The 20376-nt window shown below is 50.1% G+C and overlaps 1 protein-coding gene across 1 annotated transcript in view; it reads right to left on the bottom strand.

Annotated features, from left to right (window-relative positions):
- The window catches only part of EDAR (ectodysplasin A receptor), a 30188-nt gene extending 20822 nt beyond the window's left edge, over positions 1–9366 (bottom strand). Inside the window, exons 1-4 of the mRNA XM_043604762.1 lie at positions 9217–9366; positions 8370–8492; positions 7414–7595; positions 267–352 (exon numbers count right to left, since the gene is read on the bottom strand). Coding sequence (XP_043460697.1) covers positions 267–352; positions 7414–7595; positions 8370–8492; positions 9217–9303 — 478 coding nt within the window. The 5' untranslated portion in view covers positions 9304–9366. The remainder of the gene's footprint in view (positions 1–266; positions 353–7413; positions 7596–8369; positions 8493–9216) is intronic.
- Positions 9367–20376: the final 11010 nt, after the last annotated feature.

The following is a 20376-nucleotide window of genomic DNA, read 5'->3' as shown; positions in this document are numbered from 1 at the left end:
ATGGAGGGTTCAGATTTTAAAGCCGCATGTCACAGATGACAAAACTTGTTCAAGGTGTCAGGTGACTGACTCATGGTTCAGCTATAGCAGACTTCCCTTCAGGGACCTGCTGCCTGACTGGCCAGGCCATGGGAGCATTTTTGTTTATGCCTTCACTGTATTCATCTGCCTGGGTGCTGGGACTGGCTTATTTTTTACAACACCACATAACAAGAGATACCAGTGCTGAAGCAGCAGTGTTCCAATGGAAGGACAAGGGCACTCACATTCCTTGGTGTTAGGGGGTGCCAGGAGGCAGGAGTAGCAGACCATGCCGTAGATGTTCCTGGGTCTATTTTCCAACATGTAGTAGCTACAGGGAGGGCGAGACAAGACAAAGCAGACAGGTGAGCCAGGTGTCACCACAAGCAAGTACTGATCACTTGGCATGCCCGTGATTCAGGCATGATCAAAGTGTAACCAAAGTCAGGGATGAGACACATGCCATGGGAATCGGGAACCCTCAGAAATAGCAGCCCATTTTGACCACTGAATTTCTCTGGGAGTTTTCAGCATGTCTTGAAATGGAAAAATAGTTTTTCTAATAATAGGCCACTTTGGGCCTTTAAATCTCCTTTCCTTTTTGATTGTTTTCACTGATGAATTTGTTGTGTGTGTGTGTGTCCTCATCATCTTCATCCACATCATCGACCAAAGTATCTGTGTGCCTACCACATGTAGACCCTGATTAGCTCTCTGGGAGTTCCAGCCAGCGAGCCAGATCCCCCTGGAGGAGGAGCTTCCCCCCCTCAGCAAAAGCCTGTCTCAGAACCTCTAGCCTGGCAGGACTACTGGCAAATATGTCTATAAGCCCCTACGATACTGGCACCTCACAGACCTTCTGCATGCCTGCTAAGATTGAACGGAGCTGGCTGCAGTGGACAGAAAGCAGCAATGTCTAGAGAGGTCAACGCAGAAGGCCTTAGGGTTGGCCTGACATACAACCAGGTCATAACTGAAATTCCTTTGTTTCCACCTCAGGAAGCACCTGACTCAGACGCTGCATAAGCTCAAGTGTTCGCACTGGGGTGGCATGCACTGAATGAAACAGAGAAATCATTCACAATAAGACTGTGAAGTTGTTTACCCCCATTGATGCCACGTATTTTGAGCCTCCCAGTGTCAGTGTGCCAGCCCTGATGACCACGCTAGCCTGCAGAGCTCTGTACCCTGAGTCAGGACCCCTTAGACCTGGCGATCCTCACCTCCAGTGCTCACAGCTCTGGCTCTTTTCCACATGCAGACTTTGGCACCTCTCTTGGCATGTGCCTGCTTTTCATAAACACACATTCAGCGGTGATCATGAAACCATTTATCACATCATGAGAGGTCGATTAAGTAACGTGAGCTGGTGCCAACATTTTTCCTTATGATTTCAAGAGATGAAAAATCCCTCTTCACTATTGGCTTTTTCCATGGTTGGTTTTTAATCTCTTTCTTATTAGCCATGCACACCCAGGCCCCACTGATGGCAGGGTAGGTGGCAGCATGGCAGGGGTGCTGGGGTTGTCTTTGGACTCCAGCCGCCATGAGCTGGACCATTACCAATAACATTATGATCATAATTGCCTACCCTTCCTCAGGGCCTTTTATCCTCAGATCCCTCTGTATCTCATAAACATTAATTAGTCAATCTTAAAACAGCCTTCAGAGAAGCCACAACAGCCAGTTTTACAGTTAAGCCTTCTGGAAAAAGCCTCTCTCAAACAAATATTCTGCCACTCTCCATAAGGCATCTGTGCCTGGGATGCAGGAAGTGACAGTGGGGCCTATGGAGCATCTGCTCCCAAGAGGTGGCACGTGTCTGTGTGTGGCCTCATGAGGGTGACAGGCTTCAGGCCAGCCCCCTGATTTCTAACATCCAGACCCACTGTTGGCACTTGGGGCTCTGAGTTAGTCCTCACCTCCCCTTCGGGCACATTCTTCTGCTGGATCAGGACTGTTGGTGTGCCTGGCATGGGAGTCCCTCAGGGCCAGTCTTGCTCATAGCTATATTCCTACTATCTGTGCAGGGCACTGAGGAGGCATGGTTCTAGGCCAACATTGGTTGGAAAAATCAAATGAACAACACTAAGTTCTCCTCCACAGAAGTTCAAAGTTCACAGCCTGACGAGGGCCCTGAGGGCATTCTGTGCATCTTTCTTCCTCCCTTTTAAAAAAGAAGCAGCACAGCTAAACCTACCCTGTTTGACACCTGAGCTCTGAGCTCTGTCTGAGATGAAGAGCCGCAGCTGCCCAGCGGGTGGAGAATGCCTGGGCTTAGAACATGGCTCCCTGATGGGTCTGCGGGGCCGCCACGCTCTGTGCACACTTGGGGGCGGGTCTGCTGCCCTTCCTCGCACACAGTTCCTTCCCGCTTTCATCCCAAGCGGGGGGGGGGGGGGGGGGGGGGGGGGGGGGGGGGGGGGGGGGGGGGGGGGGGGGGGGGGGGGGGGGGGGGGGGGGGGGGGGGGGGCGGAGGGGGGGGGCTCTGTCTGACTCCCATGGGGGCTCGGCAGGGCTGCAGCAGGGCCTCCTGTCCTGATGCTGTGTCTGGACCAAGCTGTGTGACATATTAAATAACGTAGCCAAGAAACAAAATAAAAGGCAATACACCGAAAAAAATAAATTGGTTCCAGAGGAACTTCCCAGCCTGAGTCGGCATGTGAACTGCCTCTCACATTTCCAGGCATGTACCACTGCCCAGAACATTGTCAGGTGTGAGGGTTTCCTCTTCAGGGCTAACCTCAGCAACTCGTGCTGCAGCCTACACCCAAACCTCTCAGTCTGGCTACACAGGAGTGGAGAATCATTGCTGGGCTGCTTCTATCTGACAGATTCCCATCAGCCTGAAGCTGGGTGTTCATTCAGGGGTCTGTGTCCCTGCCACAGAGTATTGGGTCCCTCTGTCTTTCTGTAGAGGCCTGATTTCCTACACTTTGATCTATGTTTTGACTTTCCTTAGTTCTTTTTTGTTTTTTGTTTTTTTTTCCTCAAGGGTTGATTAAGGTAAGGAGAAAGATAAAACGCAATTTAAATGGGGCCTCTAGAATCTTCTATGAAGGGGTTGACTTATTCCATGTCAACAGATATATAGATTTCCCCCAAAGATCTCCTTTCCTCAGGGCTCCTAAGCTTGTAATGGATGTGATGGAGCCATTGGATGTTGTCTTCCCACTCAATGAGGCACGTAGAACCCTGTCCTTCACCTGGCCCTCCAACAACCCTAGAATGCCTTACTTGAAGGGAGTGGACGTGGACTGGAAACCGGCCAACAGAAGGTAAGATGGGCCACTGCCAGCCATGGATAAGACGCTGCTCTGGCAGGGGGTAGGGGTGGGCTATGAAATAAAACCTCCATGTCTTCCTCTTCTCCTGATTTGTTCCCTGTCCTCCCACACAGCATTTCTCAACAGGAAAGCCATGTATGCTCATTGTTCTGCCAGCATCTCAGCCGCATACTGACGCACAGCAGAGAGGGCAAAGAATAAGGGGAGTGTGCCTGCCAAACCACAAGGGGGGCAGGGCCAAGGGAGCCTATGGTGTTAGGAAGACAAATCCGTGGCGGCCTGCATTGTGGCCTGGCAGCCACATGGACTCCATGAAAACAGCCTTTCACTGAGTGAACAGCACCAGCTTACCCAGACTCCTGGTAACCCTCCCCTGTGACACAGAGCATGAGAGCCTCATTTGTTCTCTGGGCCTATGGTGGGTAACAGGAGACGGGAGGTCCTGAGGCCCTGGAGCCTTCCCCTGACAAGCACAGTACTCTATAGAGCCCCTCTGAGGAGGCTGGGGGACCAGAGATAAAGTAGGGGCCTTCTGCTACAGTGGCCTTGGGGTTGGGAGTGACTTATTTGAATGGTCTGTCACACTACAGGGCCAAACTGGAAACCAACTACATCTTCATATCTGTGAAGGATGCAGTGAGATGAAAGTCGAGACGTATCTCCGGCACAGTGGCCTTCATCCACTCAATGAGTGCCCTGGGTGATTCAGTCAAGGTGTGGAAGAAGGAGGTCACTGTTCCTATGGAGCAGGGAGCGAGTTACTCAAGACTTCAGAGCTCGGAAGACCCTTTTAAGAGTACAGATGCTGGCTTCCCCATTAATCTACAGATGGTCATTCTTATCTTTTGAAGCCTTCTAGAAGCAGGGCACTCACAACTATTCCACTGGTAATCTTCTTTCTGGTAAATATATTGGGACCAAGGAGGCACCTGCTTACAGGACAAGGTTATTTACTGCATTGGTTCCCGGGCTTGTGCTTTCTGGCTAGAAAGTCTTTGTAGCCTAAAGATAAGAATGAAACAGGCTGCTCAATGTGCATTATCATTGCCCCTTCTAGATCATCTGTAATTATGCCATGGCTGAATCTCAGAGACCACTGTGGGATGCATGTATGGTCTGAGCCACTGCTAGGACAAAGCCAGCAATGCTGTGAGTGAGGCTCCATTCTGCATCTACCCATGCTCCCCTTCTGTTTCACTGGAACAGCCTGTCTGGACAACACCATTAGTGCAGAGATGACTTGCAGATCTGACTTGAACTTCATACCTGTTTATCCATCTCTGTGTCAGATAGCTTGGTCTGGATGTTACAACCACCTCAAATCACACACCTCTTCCACCCTCCCTTCACCTTCCCTCCAAAATTCCTCCTCCTCCAGTATCCCACCTCTTAGCAAGTGGGTCTCACTGTCCACACAGCTGGCCAAGGAAGACATCTGAGATTCCTTTTCAAAATATACTTCTCCCACCCCCCACGCCCTTGGTCTGCAACTCCGGTCAATGCTATCTTCCAGTGAGCTCTCATGTTTCCTCTCCCTCCAATTCCTAAGGCTCCCACTTTGCCCCAGTTCTCACAACGCCCCTGGGCTCCTGTGTCTTCCCTACACAGCACATTTTCCTCACTGCTGCCAAAAGGATCTTCCAAGGTACAGTCCTATTGTGTCCTATACCAGCTTAGAAGTCTGCATGGTGGTCTGCTTCCACACTGAGCTAACGACCAGTGTCTTCAACATCGTTCTCCAGAGCCATTTTCCCTCTGGCCCCTGCCCCCCTCTCTGGTTTCTCCACAACCCCTGGGCATGCCTCCTCTGCAGCCACAGGGACCCTCAGCTCTACATCCCACCAGGTTGCTTGCCCCTTTGAGCTTTGCCCTGAGCATCTTGGAGAGCTCTGTCCTAATTCTTAGCCTGACTAACTCCCACCTTCCCAATGTCACCCTGAGAAGTCTTCTGAGACCCCTTCCGACCCACCACCCCAACCATGAAGCGAGGGGTCCTTCCCGGACTTCTAGAACACCATGTACACCTACCATACTATGCTGTGGTTACTGATTTTCTTGTCTCCTTCACAGAAAAGTGTCTTTCCTCTTTGCCTCACTAGTGCCTACCTAGTAGGCTCTGACTTCACAGGTTTACTAAAACAAATGCAGAAGCGGTTATGCTAGGTCGTGAATGCAAAGTCAGATTCTCACCCTGAGAGACTGTGAGAATAAGTTGAAATTTTGCAAAGAGGGTTATTTACTTTCCAACGTGAGCATGGCAAGGTGTGCACACTTTTCCTTGGCACACTTATAGTTAATCCGTGAAACTCTGTGTATCTTTTATGAATTATGTATCTGCACCAATAAAAACCAGTGAAGATGAAGTTCCAGGAAGCATATATATTTTCAGAGACTAGTTCTAGTCACCTAATGTGAAGAGCATACTAAATTTGTCTCATTCAAGCATGGCATCTGTGCAGAGCAGTCCTTCAATGGATGCTTGTACCATTGGGTGGAAATGCATTGATTCTGCTTCTCCTAACATGTTCCTTTCGGTGGAGCCCCCACAACACAACAGCCTCAACAATTAAATTAAAGACTGCCACCTATAACTTTTATTTTATCACATTTTTAAGAGGATAGTCTAATATTTTCCCTGTGTATTACCTGATTTTTTGCATATTGAAAAATAAGGTTCTGTAATAAGATTCCATGTTTTCTTTATTAATTTGACCAATATGTTTGAATCATACTCTGTGTCAGGGACACTGACATAGAGTTGTCAAGCAGATATTTGGAAATGAAGGTCTGTAGCTCTGGAGGTAGGTCTGAACTGAAGACAGAAAATAGGAGAGACTAGGGCTGGGGGATGGTCCCCAGTAGAAAGATGGTGGTGGAAGCCACGGGAATCAATGCTTCTCAGTCACAAATTTGAACTAAGGTCAATTTCTGTAATTTTAAAAGATCTCCTCATTTTAAAGAGTTATTCACTTTCAATCTATTCTGAAGTTGGTGGGTCTTTATGCCTTCCTTATACTTCCTTCTTCTTACAGACTAATGCCTGGTGTTCTTGTTTGGATATATCCTCCTTGTTTTCTTTCTCCTCTTAATCCAAGACAGAGATCTAGAAAGATAATGTGCACAAATGGGTTGCAAAGTATAGTGTGCTATTCAAAATGCCACTATTACCATGACCACCATCATTATCATCACTACTACCATCATTACTACCATAACCTCCATCACCACCTCTATCACCACCACCCTCCTCATCACCACCACTCCCTCCAGCATCACCACCTCCACCATCGCCACTGTCTCCATCATCCCCACCACCTCTATCATCACTGCCACTGTCTCCATCACCATCACCACCTCCATCATCACTACCACCACACCACCTCTACCACCTGTACCACCTCTACTACCACGCCGCCTTTGTCACTGCTTTCAGTTTTATCTGTAACCCTTGCAAGCATTGTGCTATGTGGCCACTAGAGGGAGGCAGCAGCAACAGCCATGGCTTGGTAGATCTGAGTGTCAAGATTGCACTTTGCTCTCGTAGGCAGAACTTGCTAATGTGTCCTGCCTGTAAGAAGGAAGATTTTATCTTTCTGTCTTTCACACTAACTGCATTTTCACTTTGCTTTTATGGGATAACTTTTGATAAATAACAGAATTGTGGTGGAATTATAGGCACCAAATGACTCACATATTCCTTAGTAGGAATATGTACCCTCAGATTTTTCCAGAATACCAAAAACACTAAATTTAATCAGAATTTTAGTTTTCTTTTCTCCAAAGCATTCCACATGTGTTATCTTATAGTAAGTATTCAACAAGTTTGTTTGTTTTGGGTCATCAGAAGATATTATTATGATGAACATCCGCTTAAGAGATCTGGAAGCTGAGCCTGGGTGGGCTGCCCATCCTCTGAAAGATGTGGGACTCACCATCCTAGACCCTGTGCTTCCTGACTCCAGACACATGCCCTCCTCCCTGCTGAGCTGCTCCTTATAGAATGGGCAAATGCAGGAGTGACGCTACGCTGCAGCCTGAGGTGCTCACATTCAGGGCTTTCTGCACAAAGTGTCCTGGGGTGTGGTCTGGTAGCGGCCATGCTTACCCAGGAAGACACGGTCCGCACTCAGCATCATTCTCCATGTCCCCTGGTGTCAGCACGGTGGCCCGGAAGAAGCCCTCACAGTCTTTGTGACGCCTGCATATCTGGTAGCCTCCTTTGGAAAACTTCTCCGCTGGGCAGGGAACGCAGCCATAGTCCTCATCTTTGGTGCCATAACCACAGGACTGGCCAAGAAACCGGACAGAGGATACAGGTGAGTACAGCAGCCACACCCACCATGACTGGGCCTTCAGTCCTTGGGGGCACCAGCACACCAGGCACAGTGGGTGAATTGGGCACACTGCGCACAATGGGCACACTAGCTGTTTCCAGAAGCTTCTCTTGCTAGGCTTTGGCTTCCTGATCTGCCTTAATTGCAACCCCCCTGCATCTCCAACTCTGAGCTTCTTTCCTCAGTGCTTCTAGGCTTTAGACACTGCCCCTCTCCCAAGGGTTTCTGAATAAAGGCAGCCAGCTAAAGGGATAACCTGCCAGTGATGCAGCCTGTGGCATCTGATGTCCTCAGCTCTGTACAAGAACCGTGAATGCTGACACTGTGGGTGTTTTGCTCAGCACTTAACAGAACAACATAATGAGGCTTTCCCAAAGAAGAGGGGCACTGTAGCACTCAGGAATCAGTATGCCATTCCTGGAGGACATCAGTCATCCTCCAATCCAGATGGCTTGAAACCTATTTGATCAAAGAAGAGTAAGAAAGTAATCATCCTCTAAAAAACTAAAAACAGGTCCTCAGAAATCTGTAACAAGTGCTCGGCCATCTCCCTTGCCAGGGAGACACCGTTTCTGTGCTCACTGCTGCTTCAACCCTTTAATTGTGACATCTGAGGACTATAGACGACTAGCCTGATTTAGCTTAGGAACCACAAGTAGAGTGGTACAGATGAGGGCAACACTCATGTGATAGTGCCAGGCCCAGGCACAGCCAGCAGGGGCCTTACCAGGTAGGGCTCCTCTCCCGGGCCACACTGGGGACACTCATGGCACAGTCCCGTGGTCTGGTTGTAGTACTCATTCTCTCCGCAGTTGGAGTATTCTGCTCTGGCTGAACACAGCAGTGACACCTGCCACAAGAAAGGGGGTCCTTTTGGCCTCTGTGCCTCCTTGGAGACACACTCAGGTGTGAGCACCCCATGCACGTGTTGCAGAGGAAGGAGTCTGGGTGTGGGGGCCTGCTACTACTCATGTGGTACCAAATCCTAGAAACTGCAACTAATAAACTGGGCAGGCCAACCCGCTTCCCACCAGCTGGTCTCACTCCTGCATCTCCTTTACCCCTCCATCAAAACTCCATCCCATCTTTGAGGCCTGCTCCAAACTCTCTTCACCCATGAAATCTTGCTTCCAGCCTCTCTAAGGTTATGGATGAGGCAGCCCTCTTCCTGGAGCCTCTAGAAGGGCAGGTTTCAGTCACATGCAGCCTCTCCTCTTTGGGGAGTCCCATGATGGGGGCCTGGATCTTTCTCAGCTATAGGACTACAGGCATGGTGCTCACCACATAGGCACTGGGTTACATAGACTGCAACACAAGGAAGCATTTAAAGACCCCTAGAAAGGAAGCTACTGAGGAGAAGTCTGATTTGGACCGGGTGCTGCTCAGTGCTTTGCACTCTCAAAAGAGCCTGGTGAAGCAGGTGCCGTTAGCATTAATCCCACTGCACAGCTGTGGAAACTGAGGTGTAAGAGGCCAAGGGACTGGCCTACAGCAGTGTGGAAGGTGAAGGAGCTCCCACTGAACCTCCTCCCAGGCCACACTGCATGTGCTCCGCAGGGTGAGGGTGCACTTACCACCAGGACAGGGAGCCAGGGCATCTGCTTGCAGTCTCCAGCGTGGGCCATCTTCTCCTGGGGCCTTGCCTGAAAGACACACTTCATGGCACCCCGGTGCCTGCAGGGCCTGAGCTGCCCCAGCACTGGCTGGCCATAGCCCAGCCCCCACCCTCAGTCTGGCTGCCTCCACCATGTCCCACTGGGTGTGAGGGGCCTCCCTGCAAGCAAGGCAGGAAATGAATGCACCCTAAAAGAAAAGGCAGGTTTTAAGCTGAGCCCCAGGCCACTTGGACTGACTCCATCCATGGCCCTCCCAGTATCACCACCCCCCCCCCCCACCAAGGATGAAAGGTCCAGAGTGCACTGAGAGCCAATTATGGAAGCCAAGGCAATGGCGGATGGTTCACCTGCTCACAGAGTCTGAGGAAGCCTGGCTTTACACAGTGTGTCAAGGGGTACTCAGGGCTGGTCCTGACCTTCTGGCTCCAGAGCAGTCCTGGAGATGGTGGCAGGATAGCCTCTCCCCCAAGCCCTCTGCCCTCTCTCCGTGCCCCACAGTCAGACTCTTTTTGTCTTTGTTAAGAACAGTTGTTGTCAGAGTGATTAAGGACTCAGTGCATGAGTCCAACCACTTAATTTTATAGCTGAAACAATTGAAGCCCAGAGAGGGTAGTGACATGCCCAGGGCCACACAGCCACTAAACAGACAGAGGGTGGCTACAGCCCAGGTGTTTAGATGCTTTCACCAACTGCTAAATTAATGCACTGCTTTGAAGGAGGAGGTATTGTTTTTCACTTTTCCATTTTCAGACTGGGAGGCCTGTGTTTCTAACTGAAAGCAGTCTTACCTGGGAGCCTGACTATACAAAGACATGGGACGTGATACACAGAAGTAGGTCTGGAGTGATATTCACTAAATTTTCAATAAAGATTTTTTTTTGGCAGGAGTGAAATAGGGTGGGAATGACTATGGACTGTGGTGGGTTATGGGGAACGCTCCCTTTCCACACATTTCCTAGTGTCAGAATGATGTGAACTTTGTGACCAGGAAAAAAGGCAATAAAGACATTTCACTTTGGGAAGAAGCATCTGATTACTCTAAGAACAGGCTGAGAAGGATGTCCCAAGGGTGATTCCAGAGACAGGGGCCCACTGGCTACTACTGTGTCAGTAAGGGGAATGGGGCAGGGCCCTGGGGGGCTTGGCTCTTTCCAGCATCTTGTCCCTGCTTACCTTGAGGTGTCTTCACTTGTGAATAACATTGGTAGGGAGGCTTTGGGGAAGGCTTAGGTTTCCAGAATCTCTTGAAGAGATACAAAAGCTGCCTCTTCTCTCTTTCTACCACGCTTGCTGTCTTGCAATTCAGTGCCACATTTACTTTTGAGACACACTAAATGAACTGAGGCAAGATTAAAGCACCCAGCCACCCCAGCAGTGAACTTCTGGTGTTTTCCTTCTAGCAATGGAGCAAGCTGGGACAGGCAGGGAGGGAGGCAGAGGGAGGCCCCACCTGCAGTCCTGCCAGGTGGGGAGGGTAAGGTACAAAGTCCCAACCAGATCTTAGGAACCAGCTCCCTGCCTGCCACCCCAGCTTCATGATGGTGGCAGCCCAGCCTTTGCTTCAGGATGGTGGGTAGCAGAGATGGGTTTGCACTGGGTCTACAGACGGGGCAGCGGCTCTTCCCAGAAGAGCTGCAGCCCTGGAGGCCTTCCAAGAACAATACTAAGGTTTTCTAATGTAATTGACTTCCAATTATAGCTGAGCCTGGGAGGGCTTCCCTGTAAATACTGAGAAGGGCTGGGCTGGGTGCACCGGAGTGTCAACCTAGAGCATTTATTGAAAGGCTCGTTAAAGATGTTCCCAGGCCAACCCAAGAAGACAGAAAAGAAAAACAAATACACAAGGCAAAACAAAGTCTGTCGTGTTGGATGCATTTATGCCACGATTACCAGTTCTCAAAGAAGGTAACGGGGTGGGGGGAGGAAAGCAAGGGCAGCCCTCTGGTTAGGGTTCCATTTCCAAGAGCATTCCTTGATGCTCTGCACGTGGGAGCTGGCCTGGCCTGGGAGCAGGTGGGGCCCAAGCTGTTTCCAGAAGTGACCTCCTGGTTTTTACTTTGGGGACCCCCAGTGCCCTGATCAGGGCAGCACCCTTGCCCGCCAGCCGTCAGAGGTGACAGTGGAAGGAGCTGAGCCCCTATAGCTCCAACAGTGATGGAGAAATGGAGGTGTCCCCAAAACATCTCTTCCCACATGTGAATCCAGCCACCACCCAGTCTCATGGCCACGATTTTGTTTCCTAGTGCCTGTGGCCACTTTCATGATAGCATGGAGACCCATGGCCAGGTGAGCCCTTTTCAGGAAAGCTCTGCTCACCCAGCCCTTGTTCACTGCTTCTCCTGCCTTCCACGGAGTCTACTGTTCCTTCCTCAGCACCATATCCTCCTAGAACAACAACACAACAATGGAAACAACAGCTGATGACTGTGGACCTCTGACCCCTCCCCAGGCACTGCTCTGGCTTAACTCTCACCACCCCAGCACAAGCTCTAACTCAAGGGTCAGTGAGAACAGGCTGGAACTGTGGGCCCACATGCAGAGGCGAGTGTGGCTAGGATTACTGGCCTGTTTGTTTCCTTTCCATTCTGTGACCTCAGCCTGCAGTCCCAGACCTGCTGTTAACCAAATAGGAAAAAAAGGGTAGTGATTAAGAGCAAGGGCTGAATCACATCTTGGCAAGTTATGTAGCCTCTCAGTGTCTCAGTTCCCTTATCCATAAAACAGGCATAAGATGAATGCCTACTTCATTTGGGGAGGAAGGGAGGCCTGTGTATTCCCAAACTTGAACTTAGCCTCCCCTGCTGTGACCACGACCTTAGCTCCAGCCTCGGCATTTCTGGCACATGGTTTCCCTATAACATCCTCACTTTATGGCAAGACTTTGGCTAACACCAAGCAGGCTGACCTCTGGAGACCTGGGCTGGAAGGATGCTCTGGGAACAGCGGTTGGGACCCTGCTTCACAGTGCTCCTGGGAGAGCTTGGTGCTTAACACAAAACCAGAAGACTCAGGATGGCTCTCAGAGGTGTGACCCTTAAGAAGCTTGTGGTTTATTAACCAGGAGGGTTGGATGGAGCTGAGATATATCAACTCTGTGATGTTGTTCAAAACTATGAATGCTCTCCAGTCCTGGGCTAGAGCTGGGGGGCTCACAGAATGAGGCCCACCTCCTGCTCTCCAGGTGACTGGAGAGTTAAGGGGCCAGATGGTCACCCACACATTGGGGTCTAGAGGTCCAAGATGCTCAGGGCATCCTGTGGTGTGCAGGGAAGGTGTCTGATTTGCAGTGTTTGACTATTTTAGTAAAATAAACACTCTCACCATGGCCATTTCAGCTGCTGATTGAAGCCACCCATGAAGACCACTGACTGAGAAGAAGCTTTGGAGGGGCAGCTGGCTTGCACCCTCAGAGGCACCTGATCCATTTTTGAAGAGATCAGGGCAGGCAGAGTCTCACGTAGGTCCTAAAGAGTAGGTAAAAGTTAGCATGGAAAGAGGTGGGAAAAAGGTCTCCTAGGAAGTGGAAGTAGGGGGCCCAAATGGCTGGAGGCGAAGCCACGACTGGACCAGAGGGCTGAGCATGAGGTCAGATGACATCATCAGGTTGCCATGGGTCTCACACAAAGGCTGTGCGATGCAATGAGAGAGTGGCGGGACCAACTTGCCATTGCAATGACAGAAGAGGCCAACTCTGGCAAGAAGTGTATGTTGTAATGCCACCCAACACACACACACACACACACACACACACATGCCCCAAAGCACGTGAAACAATATTTATACTTACTAAACACAATGGACTGTGATCTACTCCATCCTACTATTTTTATTCCAACAGAAAAATGGCAGTGGTTGTAGCCCAAGACAGCGATCAGGAAAACCATCACTGGGACATGATCAGTAATCTGAAAACCACTGGCTTAGACAGGACAAGGCAGGAGGGAGGAAGCCTGAAAGATGCTGATGGTGGCCTGACTTTAGGGGGTCAGAGGGTGGAGAGGAGGGCCTGGAGGGGCCAGGACTAAGGAAACAGAGCACCAAGGTTGACCCAGGTCTCCGTTTGGCTCCTGGGTGCATGGGAGGCATGTGAAGTTCTTCCTGAGTTGGAACGAACACAGGTGGGAGATGTCACAACTGTGAACACATTGTAGAACCTGGAGGGCCTCCAAAAGGAGGCAGCCTCTGGAAGCTGCACACATGAGTTGAGCTTGTGAGAAATATCTGAGGAAGGGAGAGACGTGGCTGTCACAGTGTCAAGGCAGCCTGAGTTCTATTGGTCCATCCTTTGCTGTCATGTGGACAAGGACTTGTTCATGAGAAAAAGCCCTGGTCTAGGCCTCGAGGAGGGGTGGAGACCCCATTCTCAGGTGCCTTCTTTTCTCTGGATAGATAAGTGCCAGGCTGGAGACTGTTGGATCACTTCCTTTGCTCAAGGAGACTTTCTGGAACTCAAGAGAAAGCCAGGGTTCCTGCAGATGGGGAAGCACATCCTTCTTTGCCCACAGGGAAGGAAACCAGGGGCCAACAGACACCACATCTGGCAAAAACAATAATGAACATTTGCAACTTTTCTGTAAGGTGGAAATTATTTCAAGATAGAAAGTAAAGAAGAGACACCACATTCCAGCACACGGCTTCACCTCTAAATGCAGTTAACTTGAGAGGTGAAGAAGAGTCTTGCTTGTTTGGATATAAATTGCTCATGACAGGTGTTCCAGAGAAGCCAGGAAGTGAGGCCCATGCATTTAGCTGTGCGTGAAGCAGGACCATGTGCACAGAGAGGCTACAGGGAATGGCAGAGCTGCGGCCTCCCTGGGAGGGACTCACAGGCCCACACAGCCCAAGACCCTGGCACTGGGTCCCCACCTGGACATAGGGTGCAGGGACTCCACATGCCAGACTGTGCCAACCCACTGCCTCAGGCCTCTCCAGCAGCACAGCCTGTGCTCACTCACTCCCTGAGGCCAGGTGCACCCATCTCCTCAACCTCATTTACTGGTGTCGGCATACAGGATCCACCATCCTCCTTGCCAGCACTTCTAGAGTACTGAGTACCTCCCAGACACTAGGCCGGGTGGGCACCTCAGCCTGTATAACCACCTAATCCTCACCACTGCTGAGCTGGTGGGAACTTCTACAACTCCATTTGCTCACACAGAAGCCAAGGCACAGAGAGGCTGTGTAACTTGCTCAAGGCTGTGCAGTGGTCAGGCAGAGCCAGGATTTGAATCTACACAGTCTGTCCCCACAGCCTGCCCCCACTGCTCACCACTGCCCTGCTGTATGTAAGTAAACATGTTCCAGGGTACCCACGATGTAGGCAATTTTTTTTTATTCTAAGGGAATGACAAGGTTTGCAGGACTGTGGGCTCCCTTAGGGGCCATCCTTAGGAGGTTTTGCTTTCTTGTCCTGCTTGGTATGACCCCCTCAGGGAGCAGCACACATTCTCTATAAAAATGGAGTATTTCAGCCCCCTTTCCAACTGAGTCATTGTTGTGAGGAATCCAGGAGACCCCAAGTGTGACAGTCCTGAGTGGGTTTGGCAACACCACGAAAGTAAAAAGTGACAGTGTTCTTAAGAAACAGAGGTCACAGTGACCACTGTGTGACAGCATCTCAGGCTGTGGGAGGGGGTTTGACTTTCTTAGCTCTGAGTTACTGTGGGGATGGTTGGGAGTTACTGCCATCTGCATGAGTGGCTTAGAAAGAACAATAATGCCATCTTCGTTAATAGCATTTGACAGTCTCAAATGCTGTCTCCTACACTGCTTCCTACAAGCATCATTAAATAGCAGGGCTCCCGTGTTCCAAGAGCAGGGGCTCAGGAAGGTTCTGTGACTTGTTAGCGCTCAGGGCCTGGTGGCTCCAGGTGGGGACCCTGCTGGTGGAACCCAGTCTGCTGCTCGTCTGACAGCAGTAGCAGTCTCCTCAGGAGATGACACCCCACCTCGCACTCTCAGAAGCTCTTTGTGGTATTCCCACCCATTGATAAGGCCGCATGCATAGCAGAAGGATTCTGCGTGTTTGTGTGTCAGGGTCATGGGTACTAGCCTTGCCTTGGGGATTGGACAACTGGCAGTCCGTGTGAGGTGTGACAGCCTTCAGCATCACAGGGGGAAGAGGTTGTCCATGGTCCTCAGGCCACTGCTAGCTCATCCCTTTGCCTGTGACTGCCGAGCTTCGGACACCAGTGAGTGGGAGCAGTTTCCCTTCACACAGCCACGTGTGGACTGGGCCCGCCTCCAAGTCTGAGGTTTGCCTGGATATTCAGGTAAGGTGGAAATAAAGTAAAATCAGCAGGCAGGAAGCCACTAAGAGCAGTGTCCATCCAACCTTGTTGCCCAGGTGGGATCTCTGGGGCAGCTGCAGCACCACCCGGCTGCAGTGTTGAATCTCAGACCCCTTACAGCCCTGCAGCATCAGAATCTGCTTTTCAGCTAGCTCCCTGGGTGCTCTGTGCGCACATGAAAACATGAGAAGTGTGGGTCCTGTGACCTCCCAGTGACTTTGTACTCAGGCTGTGTTTGAGTCCCCTTGGCAGACCCAGGAAAGGGCTTCTTCTGGGTCTCTCCCTCCTTAAATTCTGACCCTCTCCCAAGTAATGAATGCTGTCTTTAGCCTCACCCCACCCAGGACTGTGTGCTTGACACTGGGATTCCTTTGCTTTCATTCATTCATTCATTCATGGTTTATTCAACAGTGACCACAAGCTGCTACTGTGTATAGAGACCCTGGGGATGGTGAGAGACAGAAAGGTCCCTGCCCCATTGCATCTTCATCTGCCTGGGATACAGATACAACACACACAATGACACAAAACTTCAGCCCACTTCTTGCATTTCTAAGGGCCACTCCCTCGGGTCTAGCTTCATGCTGGCTATAATGGGGTTCAGGGCAGGCCACCACTAAATATGCCACTTTCGCATATGGCATATTTTAAGTTACTCAAGAAACAGCTGGTGCAAGAAGGACACTCTGACCCTCCTCTGTCCCCCTCAAAGCAGGACATAAATCTCCCATGTGAAAGGTGCCCTTGCACCTGGAGGTAGATACATCCTCATTGCCAGAGTTGGGAATTCAGGGCTGAGAAGGCTGTGTATACAAACCCTGTACTGCTTCACTCCTTTACCAACCCAAGCCCAGACTTCCTTGTCTTGTCAATTCCTCACTAATTTACCATTTCTCTGTCTAAAAGGTACAAAGCTGCTTGCTTTGGTGACTCGAGTCCCATATTTTTATGCACTCTTATAGGTACAAAATTAAATGGTTTCCCCCCGATTAATCTGTCTTCCATCAATTTACTTATCAGACCAGCCAAAGAACTGAGAAAGGAAGAAGGTAAAAGTTTTCCTTCCCTACAGCAGTTTGCTTTTGGGATGACCTTTGCCCTCAGGGGGCTAGCTCTGCTACAGTGGACACCTGTCATCACAATGGCCTCCAGGGGTCCAGCAAGCACTATGGCAGGAAGGAGGCTGTGCTCCATTTTAGTCATCACCTTTGGAATAGAGAGAGTCACTACCAGATACAGCAGACAGTTGAGTCTCGGTGGCTTTACCTTCTTGATCCAGTTGCCATCCCCTCCCCCCAGCTCCATCTGACTGCCCTGGACCTATGAAGATGCTGCCTTTCCCTTAAAGGCTGCTTCTCTCTGGGAAGGTGGTATAAGCCCCAGAGCCACACCTCAGGCACTGTCTGCCCTGAATCTGTGGGAAGGGGTGGAGGCAGTTGGGCTGGGGAAGACTTTGTAGGAATGAGGGCTTCTGAGTTACCTTTCAAAGCATGTAGAGCATGGGTCCCTCTTGTTCCTGGCCCCTTCCACCTCTACAGCATGCTCACTTGCCAGAGAATTCTCAGAAGGCGGTGCTGGCTGACTGTTTGCCCTCATCCTCATCTGGTTGCAGTGACTGGGGACAGAGGTCCCACGGCCCCCCCCGGCACAGTGTTGTCCTTGTGACCCACACCGCAGGATGGGGGACAGGAGACAGAGATGGTAAGGTCTGTGGCCAGCCCACCCTGGTCCTCAGCACAAGCGCTTTGTGGAGAGGCAAGGCACTGGCAGCTCCCTGTGTTCTGGGGAGGTGGCTCCCCACTCCCTGCCCACCCAACACTACCCTCTTCTCCCCGGCCTCCCACACTCTCCCCTCCTGCAGAAGAATGCCCGGGGGAAGGCTGCTGGTGGCCTCCTCCCCACTCATCCACAGGATTCCTTTGCTCCCCAGACTCCCCCCGGAAAGGCCTCCACTTGCCACCAACAGAGACAGATTCACTCACCCTCCAGGAGCCTGTGGAGGTCATTATAAGAGCAGCTGAAAACATTTCCATTTGATGTGACTTATGGCTCTCAGGAAGCAACCCCCCCCCATCCCCCATCCCAGTTGGATCATGCTAATTAATGCTACATTGTGAAGAGGTGAACTCATTGTCTTTCATTTCTGTTTGAGTCAAGTCAGTCTCACTGGAAGGCCTACAAGACATCCTGGGACTGTCCATCCCATTGCAACAGGGAATGAGGACCTTGCTGTCACACCAGCCCATAGGAAGGGTCCTGAGCTTGCCATCTTGAAGTTCTTAGTGATTTTTAAAGGAGACTGCCCCCCCCCCACCCCATTTCCATTTTGCACAGGCCTGCAAATTAAATGGCCTGTCTTGTTCTTAGCCACTCTGGCTGGGCAGGCAACGCTGCCACACAGGGCCTGACTACTGGGCTGCCCTGCCCAGGAAAGTGCAGCCAGGGGTCAGGGACAGCACAAGAAAAGGGGCAGAGGTGCTAATGTCTTGCCAAGACTGACAGGTGCCTCCCTGCCTCCCAAAGCTCAAAAGCAGAATCTCAGAGGGACAGAGAAGGAAGGTTGAAAGAAGTCCCTGCAATGCAGGGCAGCCGGGTGTCTTAGAGCTTTAAATCACAGCGCATGAGGGTTTTAAAGGGCCAGTCTCTGTTCTTGACCACTGCCCTGAGAAATCTGCACTTAGAGCTCCGAGGTGAAGGTTTCAGGGCCATGACAGGGAAATTAACCTTCACCAGCATCACCAATGTCCATATATTCTCTCAACAATGTGATTTTGATTGAAAATATATACACATCATATATTGTATATATATGTATACATACATACGTATGCATGCATGTGTGGGTATACAAAACAATTTTTTCTAAGGTCAAAGATCTTTCCTTGTCTATTGGAGGCACTGTGCTCAGGGGCCACCAGGCTCCATCCACTAGAATTCACCCCTGGGACAAGTCTAGGGCTCCACCTTTTGCCTCTCAGGTCAGCCTGCAGTGGCCTAGCCTGGGTGAGAGGCCACTGGGGGCTTTGGTCAGAAGATGTTCATCTGATAGCTATACTGTAAAAGAGTTAACAGAACACAGGGTTGTTGGGTTCTCAAGGGGGAGCAGGAGGAGCTACCTCCGTGTTCCCAGAATTTTGGGGCAGGCACGGGGAGGCAATGGAGAGGGACAGCTGGGTACAAAGGCCCAAGGAAGTCTACCTGCTCTGCTGGGAAAGCCACACACAGCCCACCAACCCCCTGCCCTGCACAGGAGATCTGTCTGTAGCTGAACCCTCAGGGGGCTCTGCTGATAAAAGCTCTGCTGATTTGAGTTGAAGGTTGAAAATGAGAGTCCCCAAGGTTTAAGTTTTAACTGAAATAATACTCAGGAAACAGACATTCTTGCACAAATAAAAACAGCACATGACATTTATTTTTGATAATTCTAGCTTTTTCTTTGAAGCATCACTACTAATACAAATAAGTGCATCAAACTATTCCAGATTCTGTGGGGAGCCTTCACTCTTCAGCAGCAGAATCGGGAAAGGCAGCACAGAGCAAGGAAAATCAGCATTTTGGACATTTCTGTTCACCAGATCTGTTCATCAGATCTTTCTATTTGACTTACCCTTTCCTGTCAGTTTTCATTTTCCTACGTAGAAACCAGTGCTGATGGTAATTGTTTATGAAGTGCTGTAGACAGCCATGGCCTAAGAACACTCCCTAAACACCAAAATTATTATTATTGTTTGTCAGACTAGGCCCGGGCTTCTTAGAATACTAATTACCTTATTAAGCAGGTGCTTCTGCATTTGTGCAGCGAGAGCTGGGGCTAGAGCCCAAAAGAGGAGGGAAGCTCTCCCTTGCATTTGGAACAGAACATGGCACTTGCATGCTACTGCAGTCTTGATGGCTGCCTCATGAAAATAACATGGCCAGAAAATACACATCTGGAAAGTTCAGAGGGAGAGCAATTATCCTTATCCGGAGCTCCTGCTGTAAAGATATGTGCTCACAGTTTCATTTCTATTTCATTTAATACCTCAAAGCTGAAAGGATCTTGTAGAAGTGATAAAGCCAGGTGAAGCTTTAAAAAGAGTCCCTGTTTTATTGCCTTCCCCAAATCGACAGAAGGCATTTTTAGGGTGAAATCAGGAAGGTTACTGTAACTCGAATGTGTTGCCTTAAATTACATAACCAAGTTTTTCTAGGGCTTTTATATAAACATATAAACATGAAATTTTGTTGAGATATAGTACCAGCCACTCTCCAGCCCTTCAATATGCATGCCATCCATCCTTCTATTTGTCTAATCTGTCCTTCCATTGATCCATCCACCCATCTGTCCAGCTATCCTTTCCAGCCATCCATCCATGCATACAATATTAATTAGATACCTACTCTGGACCAGGCTGAACAAACAAATTGTCACAGTCCCTGCCCTGGTACTGTCTCACAATATGGTGGATGTGGGGAGTTGGAAAGCCTGCCCAGACCCAGGCAAGGAAGAATGGCCAGTGGTTATCCAGGAATACATGGAAAGGGAGAGGAAAGAGGATGGGCATGGACTGAGGCTTGAGGAGGTATGTGCCCCACTGGGGCCACTGAACATTGCAGGGCATTCCCTCCAGGTCACTGCTCTGTCCTCTTCTCCAAGCAACAGACAAATGAGCTACTTCCTGAACTGCATTCTGACAAAATCAAGATCTCTTTCTTATTTTCTGCCAAGGGGCTACTGTGCCAGGTTTCTCGCAGCTCATAGTCCTTGTTTCTTTGCTCTCACCAGCTCAGAGATATTTGGAAAGCAACACTTTCAGCCCATCCCATCACCCCCAAATCTGGCCATTCT

The sequence above is a fragment of the Prionailurus bengalensis genome, chromosome A3 (genome assembly GCF_016509475.1).
Source record: "Prionailurus bengalensis isolate Pbe53 chromosome A3, Fcat_Pben_1.1_paternal_pri, whole genome shotgun sequence".
Taxonomy (NCBI): domain Eukaryota; kingdom Metazoa; phylum Chordata; class Mammalia; order Carnivora; family Felidae; genus Prionailurus; species Prionailurus bengalensis.
Note: the sequence above shows the minus strand (reverse complement) of the source record. Positions and strands in the feature narration are given on the sequence as shown.